The 17,566-nt window shown below is 31.3% G+C and overlaps 1 protein-coding gene across 2 annotated transcripts; it reads left to right on the top strand.

Moving 5' to 3' along the window:
• The first annotated feature begins 7,993 nt into the window (after positions 1 to 7,993).
• Positions 7,994 to 11,316, top strand: LOC112022555 (uncharacterized). 2 transcript variants are annotated; one of them, XM_024055171.2, is made up of 4 exons: positions 7,994 to 8,209; positions 8,381 to 8,486; positions 10,777 to 10,892; positions 11,030 to 11,316. In XM_024055171.2, the coding sequence occupies exons 1-3, from the start codon at positions 8,098 to 8,100 to the stop codon at positions 10,853 to 10,855; spliced, it is 297 nt and encodes a 98-aa protein (XP_023910939.1). In that variant the 5' UTR covers positions 7,994 to 8,097; the 3' UTR covers positions 10,856 to 10,892; positions 11,030 to 11,316. The 2 variants fall into 2 exon arrangements, with proteins under 2 accessions (XP_023910939.1, XP_023910938.1); XM_024055170.2 differs by having other exon boundaries at positions 10,777 to 11,316.
• The last annotated feature ends 6,250 nt before the right edge of the window (positions 11,317 to 17,566 follow it).

Genomic DNA, 17,566 nt, shown 5'->3' on the forward strand with positions numbered 1-17,566 from the left:
ATCCTCAATCCCCAATCCCCAATCCCAAGCCCTAACCCTAACCCTTCAATCCACATTTTCTCCGCCTTCCCGAATCTCCTCCCTTAGGACCTCCTAAACCCCAACGCACAAACCCCTCATCGCTGCCTCCACCTTCTCCGGCTCCCTCCACCTCTTCTTCGCCAACATCGTCGATGCCTTGCTCGAGTCCAAGTGCTTGGTCCCTACGAAGGAGCTGCACGTTGGGGCTGTGTCTTGTGTCGATGTGAAGGATGGTGGGCTGAGTGCATGACAGTGGAGGGGCTGAGGTCGGCAGTGGTTTACCTCCAATCTCTCACAAATCAGCGGGTCTCTATTAGATCGGTGGGTTTAAAATTTCTGGGTTTGTTTACGAGTTTCTTGAATTTGGGTTTGAAATTTATGGGTTTGTTTCTGGGTTTGATGTTTGTATGAAGGGTTTGATTTTTCATGTGATGTTTTGGGTTTGTTAGAGATTGAGGGTTGGGTTTGGGTTTGTGTTCTTTGTGTTTTGAATCTTTGAAGGTCTTTGTATTTTGTAGATCTGTGCCCTTTGATTTTCCGTGTTCCATGTTGTCACGTTTTTGATTTTTTTAATTTCCTCAGCAGCCAAACATATTATTTGAGGAAGAACATGTTCTTCATGATGACTAGGAAGAACATAATGTAAAGAATTTTTTTTTTAATTTAATTTAATTTAATTTCTTTTTTAAATGATCTGTTTTTAATTCTTTTATTTAGTTAAAATTAATAAATAAATTATTTTAATTTATAAGCTGACATGGCATTTTTAATAGTAAAATAAAATTTTGGCGGAAATACTATTTTCGTCCCTACATTTTCACCTGATTCCCACTTTGGTCCCTATTTTTTTTTCACTGCTTTTAGTCCCTATTCTAGAAAACGCATCTTGTTTTAGTCATTTTCGTTAGTGCCCTAACAGCCCTATCCTACGCGGCAAACGGAACTATTAAAATAATAATAAAAAATTTTATTTTGGCATTAAAAAATGCCACGTTAGCATTTAAATTAAAAAAAAATTAATTTATTAATTTTAACTAAATAAAAAAAATAAAAAATAGAATTAAAAATAAAAAAATTACATGAATTGAGATCTAAATATGTCTTAAACAAGAACAACAAGAACACAAACCTAAATTGAAGAACACAGACCCAAAAATTAAAATCCAAAAATTAAAAATTTCAAAAGTATCAAATCAATCCAAAAATACAACACAACCGATCCAAACAAAAAAATCTCAAACCCAGATATAAGAACACAAACACATAAATTAAAATCCAAAAATCGAAGAACACAAACACATAAAATCGAAGAACACAAACACAAACACATAAATTAAAATCCAAGAGCACAAACACATAAATTAAAATCTAAACACACAAACACCCAAACACACAAACCCTCATTCCCATGATTCGAATCCTAGAAATCGGAGCTCCCTTCTTCATCACCATCTGATCGTCCACCTCCACCGCCGCCACAAATCTTACAGCCGCAAGACCCGAACCCACCCGCCACCAACAAGCTCAGCATCCCACTCCCACTCTTCGTCCTAACCTCGCACCTCTCCCCCAATAATGACACCGTTTTACTACCAAACCCCACCGTCTTCATCGCTTCCTCCACCTCCTCCTCCACTGGGATTCCATTCAGAGTTCTTGAAAACGGTTTCTTCTTCGGAATCGAGAGCTTGCGGAGGTCGGTTTTGGAGAGCACATGTGTCATCGTCTTAGTGGTTGGATCGCTGATCACTAGAGGAGAAGATCCGACTGTTAAGGAAAGTGAGCATTGTCATTGAACAATCCAAAAATACAACACAACAAATCTAGATCGGCACGGCGACGGTGAGTTCTCTTTCTCTCCCTCTTTCATGGGTTTCATGGGTTAATTTTTGTTGGGTTGTGGTTCCAATTTGGGTGAGGGTGGCGGTGGTTGGTGGTTCTGATCTAGGTTTGGTTCTTCATTTATGGTTTGGTTTGTGATTTATTGGTGGGTTTGGTCACTGGGTTCGTGGCTTGCTTCAGATGTGTTGGTTGATGGGTTTTTCTGAGTTTGAGACTTTTTTGTTTGGATTGGTTGTGTTGTATTTTTGGATTGATTTGATACTTTTGAAATTTTTAATTTTTGGATTTTAATTTTTGGGTCTATGTTCTTAGATTTGGGTTTATGTTCTTGTTGTTCTTGTTTAAGACATATTTAGATCTCAATTCATGTAATTTTTTATTTTTAATTCTGTTTTTAATTTTTTTTATTTAGTTAAAATTAATAAATTAATTTTTTTAATTTAAATGCTGACGTGGCATTTTTTAAATGCCAAAATAAAATTTTTAATTATTATTTTAATAGTTTCGTTTGCCATGTAGGATAGGGCCATTAGGGCACTGATGGAAAGGACCAAAACGAGATGTGTTTTCTAGAATAGAGACTAAAAGCGGTGAAAAAAAAAAAAAAGGGACCAAAGTGGGAATCGGGTGAAAATGTAGGGACGAAAATAGTATTTCCGCCTAAATTTTTTTATTATTATTTTAATAGTTATGTTTGCCACCTAAGCAATTTCCAGTAATGGGCTAACAGAAAGGACTAAAATGGAACACGTTAATTGATTTAGGGACAAAAAGTGGTAAAATTAAAATGTAGGGACTAAAATAAAAAAAAAGTCAAAATGTAGGGACTAAAAGTGCATTTATGCCTTATTTATTTTGAGAGACCTAAAAAAACAAACACAACAATGAAGAAAAAATCAAAGCCTCTTTGCCTGTCCATGATCTCTCACATTTAAGTTTCTAACCAAAGCCTATCTATTCTGTCTCGATTCTACCAAACAAAAACCGTTCCTCCTCTGTTGTCAACTTTGGAAACATTTGGTCGGTTCCTCCTTTCTCTCCTCCTATAATGTTCATCTGAAAACATAAAAAACATACGGTTTTCCCTCTCTTCTACAACTCCAACGATGTTCAACATCTCACAAGTTAGGGTTCCAAGTTTTGACTCCGATCGCAACTCGTTGTTGCGATTTGACCACAAAAAAGGTAAAAAACCTTCGGTCAAAAACCCGATCGGATCGGTTTACATTTTTAAGCAGTATTTACAAAAAAAAAAATGTTTATTATTTATTTCTAAATTGAATTTCTAGCTTCTCTTTGAATCTATTTTAGTGACAACATATTTCAATTCTAAAAATAACAATAGCATAATTCTTAATTTTTACAGAACCTGGTTGTTCATCGTTGTTTTTTGTCTCTATTCTTTCTTCGTGCTTCTCTTTATCTCTTTCTCTCTTTCTCATATAATTGAATTGATTAGAATGACCTTATTTATAGTGTTAGAAGCTGTGTTATGAATTTTTGGATGGGAATGATTAATTTTTATTTAAAAAGAAATTGGTATATAATCAAGATGTAAATGAAAATTTTGGCATTATTGATATAGACCATTGATTTGACATATTTTTAGTGTAACTTTTCTCTCTCTCTCTCTCTCTCTCCCTTTTTTTTGTTTTTGTTTTTGTTTTTTTTTTTGTTTTTGCGTGTTTTGTAAGTGTAACTTGTCTTGAAACCTAGTAAGTACAGACATTTCATTTAAAGTGCCATACCAGAGTTCTACTTTTTCAGAAATTGTTTGTGTCACTGTGTTGTAATTGTGTCCGTGTCATGTCCGTGTCCATGCTTCATTCCTTGAAACCCACAATCCCCTAATTCTTCTCTATTTTTATTTTTATTTTTTCTCCTTGAAATGCAGCTTCTTCCTCTTCTTCTTATTCTATTTTTTCCCTTTTGAATATCTGCTTGGTACCAATTACCATATTGCTTTGTTTTGATATTCTTAGCTCTTTCAGGAAAAAAAAAAGTATAATATATGATATTCTTAACTCATTCATGAAAAAAAGTATGATATATTATATTTGAGGTAATTGTTTAGTTAATTTAGTGGTTGATGTTGAACATTGTAGATTAATTATCATATACTTATAGTAATTAAGTGATTAAATTATTAACTAATATTAGTAATTAGTCATAGAGTATCATAGAAATCAGAGATTTAAGAAAGGATTTTACATGAAAGTATTCATATCTAGCTGATTTAAAAAACTAAAATGACTTCCAATTTTTGTGTTGAAATGCAAAAGTAGGGTTTATCTAAATGTTATATGAATTATATAAAAAATTTTAATTTCAATTTATATGATAATTTGATTGTTGTATTTCCCATTAATAATAATTATTTTTTAAAATGTGGTTGACAGTAGTGTGCTACTTAAAACATTAAGTTGGCATTATTTATGGTTTCTCTGACCCGGACTTCTATCACTCTTATTCAAGGCAAAATGTACTGTTGCAATCATTGTTATAATTCATTTGTTTCTCATTAAAAAAATTACTTATATATGTAATCATTTTTTTTTTGGTTTTATTTTTAATTTGACACTTATTAATTATTATGAATGTGGGTTATGAATGGACAAAATGATTTCATTTGTATAGCAATTTGGTGATTTGGTTGGGGTTTATACTCATGGTTGATCCATCTTAGAGACTTACTAAAACACCACATGAAGTGCTGGGAGTAATTTGATAAACCTACTTGCAGTAAATTGTAATCACTAATTATTCTGATAATTATCCATAAAGAAATTGCCGTGGCCTTTTCATAAGTCTTATAACATGAATTTGTAAAACAAACCATCAGAGAAAAGGACTGAATGTTGAGCTCTTCTCCTCCATTACAAATGCCACTCTTGCAGAACTATACTGTTATATATTAGATATTACTTGCAAATGTGTTTCATTTTACGTTTTGATTCTGCACATATTGTTTCTATAAGTAAATAATAATACTTTTCCCGATTTCATTTTGACTCTGGGTGATTTGGCTGGTTCAAACTACTAAATTTGACATGCAGAAGAATATTTCTATAACAATTCACCTATTTGTGTCAATTTTAAACGAAGCTAAAGAGCATGTGATCGCCTTCAATAGAACCTAAGCAGCCTCTAAATTATAAACTTTGAAACCAAAAACTGATTTAGCAAACATGGTTCCTGTGGTACCGATTGATTTTAATTTTATGACATTCCGAACATCAAATGCTAATAGAATTACTACATCAGGGGATGCCCTTGGGCTAGAGCATCTATGAAGACTTCATTGAGCTGGCTCTTGGGCTAGAGCAATCGGAGATGCTTTTTTTTTGGGCTTTAAGGAAGTGAAGTGTCACTAGAGACTTGGTTACGTTACTTGAATGACCTGTTTGGATAGAGGAGAAAAGGAAGAGGAGTGAAGATGAGTAGAGTAGAGTCGACTAAAAATAAGTTAATTTTGTGCTAAATCTATTTTACTTTATTCTACTCCCATTCCCTCTTTCTTAATCTAAACAGACCAAGTTTGAGGATCGTACCAAAAGATTTTGGGGTTATTTGGACAGGTTGGGTGCAGTTAAAGATATTAGCTCACGTATTTCTTATTTGGGTATTGGAAATTTGAGCTGCTACAATATTCTTGCACTGATTTTGCATCTAGATTTTTTTAGCCCTGGAAGCTTCTGGGAAGCTAATGGATTTGGACCATTTAGTGGGAGGTTGGGTTTGTTCTTCCTTTTTGCAAAGCGCTAACCATTTTTTTTTATTTAATTAATTTAATTAATTTTTTTTTAATGTTTTTTCCTGTTTTAGCTTTGAAGTGATAAATTGAGTTACGGAGGTTAACTCAAGTAGGTAAAATAATAAAATCCAAAACATATGTAAGTACTATTAAAACCTTATAGCTTGGCTTTTTTGATGGGTTGCTCACATGGGCGTCTATTTAAGACAGGGGCGGCGCCAAGTGTTACTTAGGGCGGTCATGTGACCATCCTGACCTGAATTTTAAAAAAAAATATATTTTAAAAAAATTGAATTTTAAATTAATGTGAGTCATTGACCACCCTAAAAAAAAACTTGACCACCCTAAATAAAAATTTGAGCCCATTAAAAATACAACTCAACCTCTTCAAAATGTTAGTTCGTTGAATGTTGAATAAAAAAATTGTGAGAAATGCTATGTTCACTATATTTTCACAATACTTTCATAATAAATACAAAGTAGTAGGTTGTTATTGACTTACTGGTAGACAAAAAATTAATTTCAATGGTAGATTCAAATTAGAACTAATAAAAAATTACTATCTAGGCTTTGTTGTAAAAATGTTGCAAAAATATTATGGACGTAGCATTTCTCAAAAATTGCCCAAAAAAAAAAAAAAAATTAGCTTAAAAGCAAAAATCAAATGTTTCATTGTGATTTTTAAAGGGTATATTTTAAAATCGCTATTTAAAAAAATGCACATTTTTCAAATAGCTAGTTTGTTAGTGCTACTTTAGTTTTTTGTTGAATTTGTTGGATTTATGTGATACATTTAAAAAAAAAAATGCATTTTGTTTATATTGTTACTTTTTTTTTTAATAGGTGTTTACATTATTACTTATTTATGCAATATGTTGGTAATTGAATGGGAAATTTGTAGTTTAATGATTGCTTGGTTGTCTTAATTGAAAATGATGTAAGTGATAGCATTGATAATAAAGCTATCATACAGCAATTTCAAAATATGAAACTTGTGAATAGAAATTTTAAAACTTTATATATTTGCGTGTATGTGTTTTTTTTTTTTTTTTTTTATTTCCCCCCACAGTCAATATATTCAAGTTTTTTTTTTTTTTTTTTTTTATAAATTTTATCAAATTAAAATTTTTAATGACCAGCTTGAAAAAATTTCTTAGAGCCACCATTGATTTAAGCCTTCCTACGAATCCAAACTACAACAAGTACTAACCCTTCACAATAAGATCGAGCTTTATTGGGATGAATTCATTGCTACCTAAAGAGGAAAATAAACTTAGGACTTGAGGACTCAATTGCAAGCTAGATTGGGAAAATAAACTAACCCCACACCATTTTGCAATTTCGGGGCTTAGGAGTTAGCACTTGAGGGCTCAATTCCCTTTAAAAAAAAGAAAAAGAAAAATCTAATGCCATGTTTCCATTAGCCATAAAAACAAAAATACTTTTAACAAAAAATAACTTAATGAAAAAAAAAAGAGAGAGTTAGTTTTAGAATTATAACTTTTAGGTACTAAAATTGAGCACTTAAAATATTATAATCTACTTTCTCAAAAAAAAAAAAAACTAATTCTTTTTTGAATGGTATTATAGATTAATTAATATTGCTAATATACTATAAAAATATATATATATTTTTTATTAATAGCCTTTCATGAATCCAAGTTTCCAACTTTCCATATCTTAAGAAAAAATTGAGTTTCACCATTGCGTACTCTTGGCTCGATGGTCACTCTATAAGTATAAGTGTTTCTGGGGTGTGAAGAACAAGAGTCGGGGTTTAAGTCTCCAAGAGAGAGCTTGACACACATACACTTAGATTAGATTAGAGTATAATTTCTATCTTATATAAAAAAAAAATTGAGTTTTGGTTATTTTATTTTATGGGTCTGATTAACGAGTGTCCTTAAACATAATTTTAAAAATCAAAATTGGACTAGCTTGTTCATTGGGAGCTAGACACTAAATTGATCTCGTAAAAACTAAAAAGGGTCAAAACCGATAAAGAGCAATGGTTCAATTGCTAAATTTTGAGAACTAGACTCTTTTAGAACCATGCCCTTAAAGCATTGTTTTTATTTTTTATTTTTTTATTATTAAGAATGAGCTATTTTTGAAAAGTTTTAATATAACTTTTATAAATAATATATAAAATAATAAAAAAAGTTTTATTTATTTATTTATTTTTTATAAAAAATATTAACGTATATTCTAAAAGCATTAATTAAGAACTATTTTTTTGAAATAATTTATAAAAAAATTAATAAAACAATTAATTTTTTTAATAATTTTTTATATTTATAAAACTTTATTTATTAAGGTCATACTCCATAAGTTAACAGAATCATTATTATTCTTTTTTGGGTGCCGGTTGGTATTAATTAAAACTCATGGGCGCACACGCACGCAAGTGCAGTACACACAATAGAGAGATTGGCTGAAATTGTGGTGGGTTGGCATTAGCAAAAGAAAAACTGCAAAAGATGAAGAAGGAGGACATGGTTAAGCTGATCAGCGCCGAGGGCTTCGAATTCGTCATCGACAAGGATGCCGCCATGGTTTCCCAGACCATCTACAACATGCTCACCTCTCCAGGTCTTCTCTCTCTCTCTCTCGTGCCTTCGATTACAATTAGGGTTTCATTCCCGTTCCTTTCTCTATTGCACTATAGAATCTATAATTCTTTTTAAGAAACAAAAATTGAAACTTTTCCTCCCACAAAATTTCCCAACAAATATTTATGATCTGTGTCTGACGCTGTGATAGGGAGCTTTGCCGAGACACAGCACGGAGAAGTGACTTTCCCTGAGATCAGCACAACCATATTAGAGAAGATCTGCAAGTATTTCTATTGGCATCTTCAATTTGCCAGGTTCTGATTTGCTTTGTTTTTCATTTATTCATGGCTTTCTCTACTTATATCAATTATGGGGTTATTTACAATTTTATTCTAAATTATAATCTTTTTTTTTGCAATCAATACCCATAATTTGCATTGTCCACCCACTGTCTAAAAATAGTGTTATAATTAACAAAACAAATTAGATGGCTGGTTGGGTAGTGGGTGCGTTAATATGTCAAAATAAACGGATTAATTCCTATCAAGTTGTTAAATTTGACATTAATATTCGATGCTGGAGTGGATCTTGCCAGTTAATGTCGAATTACTGTGTTGATTGCAATATAAATGTAGTTTTGAGTGGATATTGCGAATGATTCTAGAGCTGGGGTTGAATAATTGCTATGTATGGGATGTCTACAACAACAACAACAACAACCAAGCCTTAGTTCCATAGTTTAGGATGGGATTTCTACAATTGGCCTTTTGGTATAAACACATTATTGGAAAGTTAGGTCTTTATGTCATTAGTCCTTTGTCAAATGACTCAAATGACACTTTGTATGGGAAAACTTAATTTAATTTGTTTATTGTTAACTTTCACAGGGACTAGAGCCAAGGGTCTTCAACCTATGATCTAACCTTCTTCATTCCAGTTCAATGACTGGAAGGCTCACATCAATCTGATAGGAAAGGTTGCCAATGTTGACCTAATCTCTAAAGTTTGAATAGGTTTGATATCGTATGAAGGAGTATGGAGCTCTGTTCTTGATGCTTGTTTCAAGTTGAAATTATTTACCTATGTAGCAAGGCAAGCATACATTGCTGTCTTCAGTAGTATTGTGTCCTTTGTTGTGTTCTTCAATACTGAGCCCGAAGAATGATCCCCTGACATCCCCTACCTGTGCTCAAATTATTTGGGTTTCTTGTTTCCAACATTTTGATGTTGCTTATCTATGGTTGGAAGACTTTGCTTTGTTTTGCCTTTTGCTATTTGCTTAACTATTTGACCTAGAAGGTCCCTCTTTAGGCTCTTAGTTTTAGGATAATTTTGATCCTTGAAAATAACTTTTTTATTCTTTTATATAAGTAAATCCTTGAAAATAACTATTTGAATAGTTACCAGCAGTATTGAGATCTGCTTCACTGTGTGAAGAAGGGAGAAAGTTTCTTGGTCTGAAAGAGACTGAATGAAGGGGTTTCTATTATGTTGATTTAAAAGTTGATTGTTTTGATGTTGGGAAGTGGGTTATTGAGAAGTACGGTTTATGGAAGTCCGTATTCTTTTGAAATAGTGGTTGGTTACCTGTAGTGATATTTATTTGTCTGACTCTGATAGGGATTATGGAATGTGGATGCTTGAGTTAAGCTGCTCATTATTAGATGGGAATTGCTTAACTCAAGAATGGATTCGATTTTATTTGATTGAAAAATGCTGACGTGGCATTTTGATAATCGAAGATTAGAATGACATGTATCTGAAATCCTACCCATTCTGTGTTCATTGTCAGCCCTATTCCTTGATGTATCCATTATTTATGCTGGAGTATTGGTACTAACTACTGAGTTTTGTTTGACTATTGGTAATTTTGTGTGTGTTAGTGTGTGTGTTGAGATACTCTGATTGATGCTATTATATGTGTGGTTCTATTTTCTCAATATTACAAAGTATTTTTATGGGTTGTATTATGAGTTTACCCCATCACAAATTTAATTTAGCTAATTGGTTATTTTTTAGTTTTCAATTTATTTGAGTAATTGAGATCAAAATATTTTGTTATAACAAACACATTAAATTTTATAAAGGAAATACGAGTTGTATAAAAAAAGAAGGGAATTGTATTTTAAGTGATTTAACCATAGGTGGATGGACTTGTTTCAAAAGAAAATTAAAAATAGGACTTAATAATCCTTTTAAAATATGTCAGGACTTGGATGGTCATTTCAACAAAAAGTAGGCATTATCTGTACTTTTCCCTTGTTTTTATTCATAATCTTTCTACACGTTTCATTTAGAATACCTTATTATAAAATTATGTATCTCACTGGCTTCAATGATTTAAACTAAATTTAAATATTTAATGGGTTAAGTTAAGCATCTCTCCAATCAATGTCAAGTTGTATTTTGTCACAATTTTTATTATGATACTTTCTTGGGTGTCAAGCTATATTACAACGAATTTAACTGCACCATGGTTTATAAACATCTGTTCTACATATTCATAAAAGCTTGATTTGGATCTGATGTTGGAATTTGTTCTGGAACCTTGGTCAAGAGCCCCTTCCCCCTATCTTTATTTATGGAAATGTTTCTCTTTTTCAGTGGAAAGGAGACCGAGTTTCCAATTGAACCTGAGTTGACTCTGGAGTTGATGATGGCTGCTAATTATCTTCATACTTGAATTATCATCTCTTGAGCGGCAAGTCCTGCTCAGGATTGTAAGCCTTCTTATATATTCTCTTTAAGAATTCACATTCTAGTTTTCTTCTCTGGAGGTTATAGGAAGTTTAATTTATTAAGTCTCCTATAAATTTGATGTAACCTAATCAATTTTTTTTTTGGATCCTGGATCCAGTGATTATGTACTACAGTAGTAGAGATGCTCAAGGATGAACTCGTTACCCAAGAAGGTTTAGAACTTATATGAACCTCTTGTTGGTGATTTGCAGTGAAGTTCTCTCTGCACTGCAATGTAGTATACATTATTTAACTTATAAGTGATTGTTACACTTTTAAACAGTGTTAGGATAATTCAGTCAAGGAAAGTGCAGTTATTGGATGATGTAAAGTGCAGTTAGGATAACTCATATGTGATAACTAATTAGAATGGTATCTATTAATAAGTAAGACATGGTTTCATGATATGGTTTCTATTATTATTATTATTTTTTTTTGATGTCGTTTCTATTATTGATAGCTGGTGGATTTTTGAATGATTGTTTTGTTATGACATACCAGATTTGAATAATACAAATTTGGCACAAAAATGTCTTCAATTATATATATATTTGCAAATTTTAAATGTAATAGTAATTTCTTTTTTAGATTATACAACGTTATGGATATCTAACATTCAATACTACAAATGATTTTTGACAGAAATCAATACTTTGCCATCTTGAACCAAAATAGTATGAACCTTGATTCTGATAAGAACCAGGATTGTTGTAAACTTGCGGAATAATTTTTGTTGTTGTTGATACATGTAGAGTAATTCTTAAACATGATTCATTCGATTTAATTTGAATTAGATTAAACTGAATGGGTCTATACGTAACACGTTTCCACTTTTCAATGAAGTATTATGGACTTAACAGGCATGTGCTATGGGCACACTTGTTTGTTTGTTTGTTTGTTTGCTTGAATGACAATAAGCAGATGATCAGATTTGTGGTCTTCTTGTGTTTTTTGCCCAGAGTACTGTTCTGTGGACGTAGCACTTAGCAAAGCTTGGTTTTTACTTTACCATAATTGACTTATCTGGGGAAGTTGGGACTTCGATTGTCTTCTGGATGGTTACTGGGTTTAGTCTCACATCATATTTAAGTTAAATGACGCTTGCCTTAATAAATATAATACTCTATTGTTTTAGATAGGATTTCGGGACTTTTGATAATTGCTTATATTCTAAACTTGAAATGGTTATTTTGCTTACAATACACCAAAAATTAATTGTTGTCTTGGTTTGATGATAAAAAGCTATATAAAAAAATAGCTATTTTACTTATTATCCGGAGCGAATGTCATAAGTTAAAATTTTTTCAAAAAAATAGAAAAGAAATTGCTATCTTACTGTTAAGCTTTTATTTTCTATATCGAAAAGTATAAAAGTGTCATATCATTAATAAATAAATAAAAAGGTAATTTTGTCAATTGAAAATAGGAATAGAATAATGATGCCAGCATAGGGAGAGCAGGGGAAATATGTTGCAAAGGAACTCTGTCTATGGGGGGAAATGAGGAGAAACTAAAGAAGCCATGAACGAATCCATTAATATCAAAGATTATATTTACACCCTCCAGTAAAATACTGCCACGTCAGAATTAAAATTTTTTTCCCTAGTAAAGCACATGAACACACACAACATCAACCCATTAAACAAATATAAATCCAATATTTATTTTATTTTTCTAAAAAAACTTCTACATCATGAATCCACTGCTAGACTGCCCCACCAAAGTGGAGGTGTCGCGAATCGCTATTGAAACAGTAAACAATCTGCCTGAGTCGCCGCCTTCTCCAAGGTGAAGGTAGAGTAGAGAAGTTTGTCTTGGAACCTGATTTGGTCTAAAGCTGTTATTCCTAAGCACTGGGGCATACACAAGTCGAAATGCAAGGTTTTTAAAGCTAGCATTTGCAATGTTGCCTCGGCTGTTTCAATATTCCTCATGGCTCATATGGTCATATGGATTTAAAGAAATGCACGTGTTCATAATACTTCATTCAAACATGAAGAACATGGAAAACTAAAATGTTTTTGATCAGTGATGACATTTTAGATTCAGATCTTGTTCTTGTCAGTAATATGAAGTAAAAAGACAGTTGTCTATTGCATTTTAATGCTATTAAATATAAGAAAATGCTACTAAATATAAGAAAATGAGATAGTTTTTTAGAAAATTATTTTTGAAAAATAATTCATTTTCCAAAAAATGTTAATGGTGAAAAAAATGGAGCCACAAAAAAAAAAAAAAAAAAAAAAATTTTTTTTTTTTTTTTTTTTTTTTTTTTTTTTTTTTTGATTTTTGATTTTTAAATCCATAGTTATTGCTGCTTCTCAACTAAATAAAGTGTTTTGTAGCTCTATTTTATTGTAGGAATTAAAATTATATTTAGTATATTTTTTTTAGCAGCTAAACACATTGGCATGACAACAATCTAAAATTTGATTGGCATGTATAAGGCTTGCTTTTTGTTCTTCAAAAAGAAGTTTATAATTGCATGTATAGTTCTTTTCCAGTTGTAGTTTCTGATTATTAATGTTTCCTGAAAATTGAATTCTTATTGTTTTTAATTGTTTTGCTTAAAAGGATTTGGCATTTTTTTATTTGGGTTATTTGGAACTATGGATCCTCTATATTTGTGTAGGACTCTTAATTCAAGTTTGTGGTACCTTATATCTGATTGAACCCCACACATTTCCCTCCCCCCATTATCTACCTACCTAAGAAAGAAAAAAAGGCAAATGAGCTTTAATTTTTTTGTCGTTAATCTATTATTTAGTTTGAATATATATATATATATATATGTATGTATGTATGTATGTATGTATGTAGCTTGAAAACTTTTCATTTGGCTTCTATTTTTCACACTTTTTGATCAATACAACTCAATTTTTGAGCAGCAATGCCACGAAATTTTTTATATATCTTTCAGGAATAAGCTTTTAGCTTTGACATCATACATTTTGATATATTTTGCTTCACCTTTTTCTAGTCAAACTAGTTTTCAAAGCAAGGTTTTTTCAGCTCTTTCTCTTTTTAGAGATTGATGTTTGTAGATCTCTTTGACATAAGAATAAATGTGAGGAGATATATAGGCACAAGTCAACGCATGTATCTGTTAGGATATGTGCCATTTAAATCTTATTGTATGATGTTATATATGACATTATGTATGATATTATGTTGTGATTAATAAAGTTGTTTTATTATTATCTAAAATAATGGTAACATGAATATTTGGATATTACCATATAGTTCATGAGATGCATGGTATGTTATTTAGTCATAGAAGATATAAATCACAAGTTCTTTGTAAACTCAAAATTTTAGTTCGTAGTCGATGATGAAATTGGGCATTTTATCTGTGAAGACTATAACATATCAACTAAGATATTTTGTCTTGATCATGGAAGTGGATATGTCTAGTTGATATGTTGATATTGTTTAAGTGTTAAGAAATATTGAAATGTACCGTTGTAAGATTTATTATTCTACTAAAGATTGTCAAATGAATAATAAATCTCATGACTTCTATCTACACGAACTTTCAATCCTGAGAGAATAATGAACATGATCATGAAATATAGGCTACTTTGATATATCAAGAGTGAGATCTAAAGTCACGATCAAAACCTCAGTATGTTGAGTAGACACATTTAATGTTGAAGGTGTTAGGATTAGTACTCTTAAATCCTATTGTATGATATTATGTATGACATTATGTATAACTTAATATTGTGATTAATAAAGTTGTTTTATTATTATCTAAAATAAAGATAAGATGAATATTCGGACATTATCATTTAGTCCATGAGATGCATAGTATGTGATTTAGTCACAGAAGATATAAATCATAAGTTCTTTGTAAACTCAGAATTTTAGTTTGTAGTCGGTGATGAAATTGGGCATTTCATCTGCGAAGACTATAATATATCAACTAAGATGATTTTTCTTAATTATGGAAGTGGAGACTTCTAGTTGATATGTTGATATGTTTTAAGAGTTAAGACATATTGAACTGGACTACTATGAGATTTATTATTTTTCTAATGACTGTCAACTGAATAATAAATCTAACGACTTATATTTACATGAACTCTTAATCCTGAGAGAATAATGGACCAGATCATGAAGTGTAGGTTGCTTCGATATATCATGAGTGAAATCTAAAGTAACGGTCAAAACCTCAATATGTTGGGCAGCCACATTTAGTGTTGATAAAACATATATTCTCAAGATGGAATTCATAGTCTCTTAATGGAGATATAAAATATTCTCTTGAGATAAGTTTAATGGGTTCAGTTATTCAGAGAGTTAGGCCTAACTACTTTGGTAAGAAATTACTAAAGTATATATTTATGAAATTTGATTTTATAAATATATAATAAATAAATTAAAACGATTAAACTGGGTACTCAAGGACTAAGATATAGTAATTTACAAAGTGGCAGTCTACATTCATGACTTTGTATTACTATGAATATTTTATGAATAAGTTGCATGTATAATAAAGTTTTGGGATATAATTTATTAATAAGGCCTAGAGTGCAATTATATTTATATAGTGATATTAAATATAATTAATGGTAATTTTGGACTTGTGAAAAGTTGACAGAAAAGCCCAAGGCCCTTTGGAACTAGTGTTTTATTGGTCCCTTTTGGTCCCACTCTAAGCCACATACTAAAACCCAATTGAAAAGGCTCAATAGACTAGCCTAATTAGACAATCAGTTAAATATAAAGGGAGACAGATACAAAATTTTTCATTAGAGAAAAAAGAGAGACACCATTATGACATGATGTGTATGTCTAAGTGAAGCCACTCAATTATTCTCCCTTGGAAATTGATTAAGAGACCACACATCTTGGGTGTTAGTGGAATTGGAGTGAAGATTGAAAGTGTTCATAAAAACTTTTGATCTTTGGTTTTGAAATTCACTGCACCAAGGTACACTCTCTTGTTCTATATTTTGAAACTTACATAATACATGTGATCAATTTTGAATGAAGTAGATCCGTTAATTTTTTGCTGCATACATGTATATTTCCAACAATTGATATCAGAACGGTCTTCATTTTCAAATTTGTATAATATGTTTAGTGAGTTTTAGAATTAAAGAAAACTATTTTCATAGTTGTGAAAGTTTTGCAATCATTTTTCTGCATATTATAGTTTTTGAAACTATTGTTTGATTAAAATTGAATTTTAACACTTTAACATTAATGAAATTTAAGTTTTAATCTTAATTTCATCATTTTTGATCATTAAGAATGTGTTTTGTTCATTAGAAATGTCAAAAACGGTTAAACAGAAAAACAGCTAAACAGAAGAATGTGGGTTGTCGTTGCATATATTATTTTATGGTTTTATTAAGGTTCCATATTATATGTTTATATGCTAAATTGATAATGTCCAGTTTACTTATTATATTCGTGTTTATTATTTTCAAATTTGAACATGACATCATTTAGCCCACTTGTTACTATTCTTAATCAAAACAAACTGACTGGATCCAACTATGTTGACTGGAAAAGAAATTTGGACATTGTTCTTACAGTTAAAGAGCACAAATATGTGCTTACTCAACCTTGTCCTAACTTTCCTTCATTAGGTACTCCTCCTGAGGAAAAATAGCAATATGATCGTTGACAGAAATCTAATGAAATGGCCAAGTGCTACATCCTAGCATCTATCTCAAATGTTCTACAACATAAAATGCAGGATGTAGAACTAGCTTCGAATATTATGTTAAGTCTGAAGGAGATGTTTGGTGAGCAAGGTCATTCTACAAGGCAAGAAACCATAAGGCAAATTTATAATACCAAAATGGCTGAAGGTAGTTCAGTAAGTGAGCATTGTTTGACAATGATATCTAATCTAAATACATTGGAGGTTTTAGGTGCTGATATTGATGGAGAATCCCAAGTGAATATGATACTTCAGTTACTATCGGAACCATTCAAGGAATTCAGACTCAATTATAACATGAACAGAAAGATTTATTTATTGTTTGAATTAATGATTGAGTTGGTAAAGGTGAAAGGCATCCTTGGTACCTCTAGTGTTGAAGCCAATGTGGGTGAAACTTCAACTTCTCAACCTAAGTCGAAAGGCAAGGTTAAGAAGAAGAAGAAGGAATTCACTAAGCAAGATGGTAAACAAATTGCCTTGGGGGTTGCTAATAAAGGAAAGAAGCTCAAAGGAAAATGTTTCCATTGTGGTGAGAAAGGACATTGGAAGAGGAATTGTCCAAAATTCAAGGTTGCCAATAATAAGGGTATGAAAAATTCACTCCTCCTTGAAATATGTTTAGTATAAAATCCCATAGATTCCTGGTGTGTAGATTCAAGTTGTACTAATCATATTTGCAATTCTTTGCAAGGGTTCTAGGAGACCATAAAACTTAAAGAAGGAGAATTGTTTCTTACTTTGGCTAATGGGAGCAGGATTCCGGTTGTAGCTATTGGAGTGTTTAATTTATGTTTTGAATCTAGGGTTTTAATATTGGAAGATTGTCTGTATGTACCTAATGTTCATAGGAATTTGATTTCTGCAACTTATTTAGGTAAACATGGATATTGTGTTATCCTTAAAGACAATGTTGTAATAAAGAAGGTTAAAGTGTCTATTTGTTCTGGCAATATTGTTGATGGTATTTATATTTTA

Source organism: Quercus suber, unplaced genomic scaffold (assembly GCF_002906115.3).
Source record: "Quercus suber isolate HL8 unplaced genomic scaffold, Cork oak 2.0 scaffold_85, whole genome shotgun sequence".
Taxonomy (NCBI): Eukaryota; Viridiplantae; Streptophyta; class Magnoliopsida; order Fagales; family Fagaceae; genus Quercus; species Quercus suber.

What these genes read in the sequence shown, in the direction of transcription:
- LOC112022555 (XM_024055170.2), top strand. Translation starts at nt 8,098, where the DNA reads ATGAAGAAGGAGGACATGGTTAAGCTGATCAGCGCCGAGGGCTTCGAA. An exon ending in CAACATGCTCACCTCTCCAG is followed by an intron (nt 8,210 to 8,380) that starts GTCTTCTCTCTC and finishes ACGCTGTGATAG; the next exon opens with GGAGCTTTGCCGAGACACAG. An exon ending in TGGCATCTTCAATTTGCCAG is followed by an intron (nt 8,487 to 10,776) that starts GTTCTGATTTGC and finishes TCTCTTTTTCAG; the next exon opens with TGGAAAGGAGACCGAGTTTC.